General features: G+C 41.4%; 1 protein-coding gene across 1 annotated transcript; it reads right to left on the reverse strand.

Moving 5' to 3' along the window:
- Positions 1-501: 501 nt before the first annotated feature.
- On the reverse strand, positions 502-7,190 carry chrne (cholinergic receptor, nicotinic, epsilon). The gene is made up of 12 exons (XM_070917360.1): positions 7,121-7,190; positions 4,052-4,185; positions 3,748-3,792; positions 3,480-3,589; positions 3,219-3,374; positions 2,797-2,897; positions 2,514-2,714; positions 1,830-1,944; positions 1,620-1,734; positions 1,330-1,537; positions 797-930; positions 502-669 (listed from the first exon to the last, which is right to left on the reverse strand). Exons 1-12 carry the CDS (start codon positions 7,188-7,190, stop codon positions 502-504), a joined length of 1,557 nt encoding a protein of 518 aa, XP_070773461.1.
- Positions 7,191-8,858: the final 1,668 nt, after the last annotated feature.

Genomic DNA, 8,858 nt, shown 5'->3' on the forward strand with positions numbered 1-8,858 from the left:
AAAAGTTCTACGCTGCAACAGAGATAACTTCCTCAGCATGGTGGTGGATCTCCTTCAGCCTTGACCTGAAGTCTGAACTTCTTAAACTCACGACTTCTGCGTCGTTTATACCACAAAACTGACAAATAATAACTGTACTTTGTATTATTTTTATCATGATGACAATTATGATGATGAGGATTTAAAACATCACTTTTTTTAACTAGACCTGATCCACCCGTTTAATGTACACATCCAAAGAACTTACACTAAGATGAAGAACTTAGAACTAAGTTGCAAGTTTGAATGAAAAACCCTCAGCTGCCTGACAAGTGCTCACAAAGACAAGTCTGAGCTGTGAATATGAACACAGACAGACAATCTCTGTTATTAAGGTCCTGCTAACTCAACCCTGAATCTGAGCCTGGGACTCAATGAGCAAGACTCCCCAGCCTTATAGACAGCACGAGGCACAGCGACCCTCGGAAGGTTTTAATCAGAGAAAATCGTTGTTGTTTTTTTTTAACTCGGGACATATTTGTTGCTCTGCCCAGGAAATGGAAATTCAGGTGCCTGGTTGAAGTGTCCTGTTAAGAAGATCCCCACTGTGCCGAAGATGAAGAGGAGAATGGCAGCCCAGAAACACACCTTGTCAATCATCTTCCCAATCAGTACCCAGCTTTCAATTTCCTTAATTTGGAAATAAAGTGAATAGAGATTAAAGACAAACAGCCTAAAAAGTGACAGACATGCAAAACATAATTGAAATTGCATACAGACTGTTGGCTAAGCAGATGAAGTTTAGAGTAACACTCACAGATCCAATGTTATTTTGCTGCCTTGTACTCTCGGCAATGAAGTTGCAGGCATCCACACATTGCTTGATCTCAGGTGCAGCTTGGGCCAAACTCTTATACAGGTTGGCCGTGCTGCTGACATCTATATTATCCACTAGGGGGAAGGAGACACTGACAGTTAGACAACAGTATGCCACAGCGTTCCCCGTGGCAGACACAGGCATCTCTGATGGTGATGAGGGAAAAAAAGGTGTTTAAAGGCGTACAATACGGCTGTAATGAACAAACAAGTGGCTAATATAAGGGATATGAATAAATGTAATACAACCTACATGTAAAACAACATCTTTAACACGGTGTTTATCCAAAAAATGAATGGGGCTCTAATAAATAATTCAATTTAACACACAATCGTCAACACAAGCTGCTGTAAATTCCAGTGAATCACACCTTGTGGGCATTTACATTTTGTAGTGGCAAGGTGATAACTTATTCAAAAATCAGAGTGGGGTATAATGGATGGTGAGATTTTAGAGCTGGGTCATAGTCTTACCAATTGATCTTGTGAGACCATGCCTCTCTCTTTGTTTGTCAAACATCATTTCACTGCGAGGTTGTTTCAGTACGTATTCCTCTGCCCTCTGCATGAGGCCAAAGGAGCTGCGCCGCCGCTCCCTCACACCGTTCACCTCTGTTGTCACCTCACTGTCATCCACCAGTGGGGACATGCCTAGAAAGCGAGGTACCATTTCCAGGAACACCTGTGGGAGGTAACAGTCGTTAGTTAACAGATAATAACTCTAAAATAAACCAATCTGACTCAGCTGCATAGGATGTACTTACATGTTTGATGGTGTGGGACATGGTATGAGTGCTGGGGCTGCGCAGGGAGAAATTCAGCACCACAATTTGATTTGTGGCGATGAGAGTAGTGACACACATAACAAAGATCAGGTACCTGAGGAAGACATTACAAGAGATCTGTGTTGGAGAGGAGACTCAAACTGTGCAGAGTAAAGAAAAAAAGCCAGCAGAGAACACACACTGACTCACTTGCCGATGAGAGGGACAGAGAGAGATGTCTCAGGGATCTTCTGAGCAATAAGAAAGAGGAAGACAGTCTGAGCCAGCAAGACAGAGATGGACACAGTCAACTTTTGTCCCCCAGCTGTGGAGGGGACAACAGAGACTTAGGAGACTCAGGACCACACCAAATAAAAAAAATCATACCAGTTTAGAGACCCAATATTTTCAGTACATTCTCTGTGCACAGGCACTATATACTGTATGCAGCAAATAACGCTACTGAGCATATATAAAAAGGCTTTTTGTATGCAGTAGTCATAACATAATAGCATCTGGCTTCAGTTTGGGATAGGGATGAAATAATACACTGAAAACAAATCTGCAAAGCGATACCAATGTTTTCTTAAGACATTCTGACAGAAAATACTTAATTTTAGTTCTGAATTTGTCCTTAGAACCTCCTCCTCAACTGAGCTCCACTTTAATGCTTATATAACAAAGCCAATAAAAAGGCTACTTCTAAATTCTTTTTTATTATGACCAGTATAAGAGTAACTATTTTTAATAGAAACAATAATTATTAGTTTCATGTCCAAATTACAAAACACTGCAGACTAAGTATTATATAACACCCTTGTAATATTGCCCCATGTGAAACAATAATAATCTATGTAATGATAGCGGTAGGGAATAAACTATGGCTTTACTGACCTTGTGCAGGTAGGAAGTAGGCCAGTACGACCAATGAGGAGATGAGGGAGCAAGGCAGGATGATGTTGATGATGTAGAAAAGGGGCTTCCTTTGAATGATTAGATTGAACGTGATCTCCTGATACTCTAGGTCATCTGCGGAATACCGTGTGTTGATCATCTTCCTGGCTGGACGATGGACGATGGCCCACTCACCGTTCTCTGAAAACATGTGAAAACATAATAAGCTGGAGATGGATTGTGTGTTTCAAATATTGGACTATTGAATGTGGATGTGCTGTACCTGTGAAAGCCTCAGGGTCGATGTCCACCCACTCAATAACGTCGCCTGTTTCTCCAACAGCCAATATGAGATCCACTTCATTGGCACTGTACGTCTGGGATCTAGGGGTCGCAGCAGTGAGGATATAATAGAACAGAAGATAGTACCTACCTGGATGTAACTCCAGTTCTATGAGCATGTGCATAGCCTTCTAATGGGTATTGCTGTTGGTTCACCCCTTCCAGGCTCCACCTCAGTACCCTGAGACAGATCAGCACTGGACGGTGAGTGCAAAGATCTCGCCCAGGGTGCTGAAGTGGAGTTGTAAACCATTAGCGAAGCCCGTTAGAGGGCGAAACACGTATGAAATAGAACAAACAGCATTTAAATCAGCAGTTTTGTATAGTATATATATATTTTGATATTATATGATTGTACCTCACCTGAATGCTAGCGTGCAGTTTTGATAATCAAATGGGAAGTAGGTGATCTCAATGGCACACGTGCTGCGATAGATAGCAGGAGGCAGCCAATACATCCAACCACTGCTGCTGATCAACACATTGGCATAGTAAGCCACATCAAACTTGCCATCAATGCTGCAGAGATTGAGGATGAAGAATAGAAACAGTTGACACCAGCAGTCAATACAAAAATGGTATGATGACACGGCAGGATTTCACTCCTCTTTGTTACTCCCTTACTTATTCTCCAGGACAATGTCAGGAAGCCAAACAGTGTTGCATGGGACACGAATAACATCAATGCCATAGTACTTAGATGTGTTCCAGGCAAGGCGATAATCAGTCCATTGCTGTGGATGACATTTGAGAGAAAGGTCGCCAGTGACATTAAAAACTAGACACAACGAAGGGCTGAATAAGTGAGAAGGACTGTTAGCAAAATGAACCTTACTACCAAAAGCCAGGATTTGTACAAACATAACAAGTATGAAGAGAGGGAAAAACTCACAATCTCAATCCACACATTGGTTGTCAGAGTCTCCTCCTTTTCATTCTGTGGTATAAGGGAAGAAGTGGTATGAACATTTGAGATTTAGGTGTTGATCATGCACTGCTAAGTTACTACTCCAGTGACCCAACTGCCATAATTGTGCTCATGTGTAGGGTTAGGGTTATGATGATGATTAATGCTTTTGTCCTGTTGGAATGATGGTGAACTTTCTCCTCCTCCTTTCTTAGAATCTTGTGAATTTGCAGTTTGGAGCTGTTGCAGCCAGGCTTTGTTGCAACAAGTAGGAGGAGCAAGCTCTCACCAGAGAGATAAGGTTTGTGAGGGTCAGCTTGATCTGAACCTCCACCCTGTCCTCAGGATGAACCACTGGGCGAATATTCTTGTTGTAGCCTTTGAACAAGTCGCTGATCAGATGCGTCTCCTCATTACACTGAACTGCATGAAAAAACAGATGAGAAATGGAGTGAGTTTATGTGTTGTGATTAACATTTCATGATGGAAGGGGGAGAAACATCAGAAATAGTCTGTAATAAACTATGTCCATGCATGTGATATATCATGTGATCAACGACTAACCAAAATAATCAACCTTAACATAATTTTACACATGTTTCTATTAAATACCCACCATAGCACACCATCACCAACTGTATATCTTCAACCCATATTATCTAGCACACTTTTGAACTACTACGTTTTCAATGCATTTCTGAACACTTTATTTTGCATGTTTTGCTGTGTGGGTGCCCACACGTTTTGAGAAAAACTCCCTCTTCATGCATGAAGATTTGCCAGGAGTCTATAAACTAGTAGCCATGCCCAAAACTGCACTTAACGGCAATGGCACCATCATGTTGTACTCCTCGGCTACACTGAGAGACTAAGAGAAAGAGAGGCAGAGGTTATTTCCGACCCTGTTACCTCTTCCCTCCCAGCTGTCACTATCAATAGCTCAGATTACACAGCAGCTGGGAAACTCTAAACTAGGACTTTAAGTCACACTCAGGTCATCTACAATAATCATCAATATCACCATTAGGCAAAAATGATGACAGTAACACCTACTACGAAGCAGTAAAGATGTCGTCCCCCATGATTGATTCATTGCCAGGTCTGCATGGTCTGACCAGCCACAAGTATGTCACATAGTTTTGACCCATGGGACAATCTGTGTGACAGGTAGTGTAATGACAGTGGTGAGATGTCTCACTTCCCAAGGGTTTGTCAATTGTTAATTATTAGATATTGTTAAATATTACACTGGACACATGGATGAGAAAACTGTTGTAAGAATCAGTAAATGTGAGAATGCAGCTGTAAGATGTGTCATTCCCTTGTGTTTCATCAAAATCCAGCAACACTGTAGCATCCCTTTAGGCAATCATTCATCACGGAAATGGAGACAGCAAGTTGCCAGCATGACCTAATAAAATAAACGATAAAAAATCTAAGTAAGGGTCTAATATTCTTGTTTGTCAGTGGTAGGTAACTTAAAAAAAAGTATATTAGAGAGAGAGAGAGAGACAGTAGAGGGATGATGGGAAACCAGAGGCAGAGCCTGCAGGTGACCACTGAGGGGGGGCAGATCAAAATGGTCAAATAGGTTGGATATCTCAAAACATTGGCAGATGAGATCATTAAATACACTAGCTGTAAGTGAAAAATGTTTGATTTTCTGTGATTCGATTGAACTGACCCTTTAAGGTGACCAGAAGGCAGGCAGCACCACGGGTCAGAGCAACATGGGCACACAGGTAAACATTACAGCATCACTGTTTGACTGGGGTAAAAGCCAGACAGGCTCACCCTAACTGACCATGTCCCTTTGTCCAATACACACTGCTATTCATGTGACCATTTTGAACATGAGAAGCAAAGGGATTTTAATTTGATTTAGCAAGAGGATGAAAGTGTCTGGTCCATCTTCCAGTGCGCATGCATTCTAGGAGTTCAGCCCAGCATCTCATCTCAGCCCCTCTGACCATCACAACTCGATGAAGACCAAACGAGGAGCAGAGTTCATTCCTAATATTAGACCTAATATTACACGATTAAGTTTGACTTAATACAAAGATTGTAAGTACAGCTGTTACACTAAGTGTATAGAGAATGGCTGACAACAACCTCAATTCAACTTTCCATCTTACAGTGATAATATCAATATGTAATAAATTCCCTACCTTCCCTTTTGACTTGTTTATAGAATGAATGTTGATTTATACTCATATTGAGTCATTTTGCATCTTTCTAATCTTTTTAATGCTATTACTCAGACTGGTGACGAATATGTTTTGAGTAAGTTCAAGGTGATCATTGGTCAAACCAATCTCTGCAGTCCTCTGATTGGATGATGGTAGCTCCTATGTGTGTGTGTGTGTGTGTGTGTGTGTATGTGTATATATACGCAAGGGTGTAAAAAGCGTGTCTAGGATTTTGCATTGTTCCTCCTGGATGTAAGTTTTGACATTCCTCAGTTTTATTCCCAGCATCTACATGTGATATTTGAGAATCGTGGTAACCATAATATCAAGAGTCTACATTTCAGGGTGAATGTTGTCCACGCTGGTGCCTTGTCCCTGAGGAATGTTTTTAACTACTCCAGTGACCTCTGCCAAGGAGATGGTCCCACAACTATTGAGAACAACTCAGCATACCTTTCCAAACGAATTAGCAGAATCATTTAAGGAACCCCAAATCATGTTTTTATAAACCATCATATTTCATCATATTCAGGCTTCCACTGCAGCTGTAGCCTTTCTGGCGTGCTGCTACCTCCTGTTGCAGAGTCCCATCTGGTCCAACCAGAACAGCTCAGCTCAGCTCAAAAGCACAGATGACCTTCTGCATTACTTGATGCTAACTTACTTTTTTGTGATAAATTGCATTGACTATACGCTAAGTAATCCTTAATCATGCAACGGGTTACAGAACAGCTGATCCCTGTCAACCTCAGTATCAGTGGTTATGCATAAGAGTGCACTTACTCTATATGAGCAGAGACAAAACTCCATTGCTTTTTATATTGTTTGCCTTGTAAGCCACCTTTGAGAAAGTCATACAAATCTATAAATAAAGTGCATAGTCTAGTACACAGAAAAGTCAGCTCAGACAATAGTAAAAATCCAGTTAAAATCATCTACTCAAATCCGATCATTTACAACAGTATGTGTGTACAACCTGTCAGGAGTTCTAAAGTATGGAAAGTTTTCTGTGGTATGCATCTCAATGTAGTAAGAGTTTTAGAGCTGGTTGTCTCTCTGAACACTGATTCTCTGCCTGCACATGACAGGCAGAAGATTATTCCGATACATAAGAAGGCAGCCAGGCAGTCGATGAGGATGTGCCAAAAGTTTGCCACTGCGCCACTTACCCTGAACCATCGAAGTCCCGAGAACAGTTACAACTCCAAAAAATATCCAAAAACTGTGCGCTGCCATCATGTTCCAAGACCTCTCCACCGCACAGCACTGCACTATATTTAAATATTAAGTTTGAGAGAGAGAGAGTAAAGACAGAGAGGAAGAACCCTAAATCCCCCCACCAAACGCCCTGACTGTCGCCCACCCCGGCTGTCGCTATCCATGGCTCACATTACACAGCAGCTGGGATGCACTAAAGCAGGACTTCAAGTCACACTCCGGTCACCCACAATAATCATCATCATGATCATTAGACAACAACTATTTGTGGTGATGCCAGTTATATACATTAAAGTATTTCGTATCATGTTCATCTCCCATATGGTATATCTCAAATATCCCTGTAATGTTACATATAATAAAGGTTTTATTACATTACATTTGTAGGATTTTATTGCAGGATAACTATTATTGTTTCTTTTCATGGGAAAATCATCAATGGCACATTCTCAAAGTGATGCTGACTTTGCATATTTGTCCTGCATTTATGTGCTACGTCTGTCTTAATAGAATATGATGAAAAAATATTTAGAGAAATACATACACCCATGGGTGCAGCAAGGTGAACAGGTGATGTACCGGGCAGTCCTGCTCTCCCCCTGCCATGTGTCGGGGTATTTATACATACAGCAGAGCCTTACCACTTCAACAGCAGGACTCGGGTAGTGAGAGAGTGTCTGCAGACCACAGCGTGTCGGGGTTAGAGGGCTGGAGGCAGACAGGGCTCATAAACCTCATAAAACTCCATGGAAACAGAGACTTGTATCTGCATCAAGATAAGTCAGATAACGTCTTCCAACTGAAGTGGATCATCCTACAAAGCAACTGTAAAAAGTACAAACCAGAGTATCAGGACTTTTACTCATTTCACATTCAGAGATTAAATTTGCCATTATAATTAGTGCTGTGAGTAATATAAGTAGTGTCACTCCGCAGTGACAAGGGCAACACGATGATTTTTGGAATGTGCCATGTGAGTTGCACAGTATGTGATGTACTAAATATACATTTAGGGAAACAGAGATGAGCTTCTTCAAGGTAACTGGAGCCTCCAGAAGGCAGATTATGTGTCTCACAGTCAGTTAGAGCTCAAAGACTAGAGAAGTCCGGATATATTCGACCTCAAAGACACTCCGTTCACAGAGCAGAGCTGCAGTATGCTGCTGTAGCAAAACAATATGCATTTCAGATATAGCCAAACAAGGGATCTTCCAGTAATATATTCAGTATGGATTGGTGTTTCGCCACTACAACCAGTCCAGTGGTTGCTTTTCTAGCTTCTTCCGTATAGCTGAAGCCAAGAATTTTCCTCTCAACTCTCAATTTTGCAAAATGGCAGACAGCCGTGAGTAACTGTTTTCATAGCAAGTGCTATAAATATAGCTTCATTCAGTGAAGCAGTTGTAGAGTTAATGCGGTTGGACCAAGATCTGTATTTGAGTATGCAATGACCACAATTCTTAAATCCGCAGTGCCTATTGTGCATCCATCATATTAGCAAATGTCTTAAAATGTACTATGCACTCATTCACTCACAATGTAAACCTCTGTTGTGGGATTTACATGCAATGTTGAATGCTTGTTGCAAATAGAAGCTTGAAACTTCAGACCAGGGTTGTACCTCATCCCACCAGCCGCTGGGGGTCACATCCACAAGAACCAATCACAATTGTGCAACGTTTTTTTCAT

This window comes from Enoplosus armatus, chromosome 13 (assembly GCF_043641665.1).
Source record: "Enoplosus armatus isolate fEnoArm2 chromosome 13, fEnoArm2.hap1, whole genome shotgun sequence".
Classification (NCBI taxonomy): domain Eukaryota; kingdom Metazoa; phylum Chordata; class Actinopteri; order Centrarchiformes; family Enoplosidae; genus Enoplosus; species Enoplosus armatus.

Excerpts from the sequence above, each read along its gene's own strand:
- chrne (XM_070917360.1), bottom strand. The coding sequence starts at position 7,190 with ATGATGGCAGCGCACAGTTTTTGGATATTTTTTGGAGTTGTAACTGTT. Across the intron at positions 1,945-2,513 it reads CTACTTCCTACCTGCACAAG|CTGGGGGACAAAAGTTGACT; the intron begins GTCAGTAAAGCC and ends TCCCCTCCACAG. Across the intron at positions 1,538-1,619 it reads TGTCCCACACCATCAAACAT|GTGTTCCTGGAAATGGTACC; the intron begins GTAAGTACATCC and ends TACCTCCCACAG.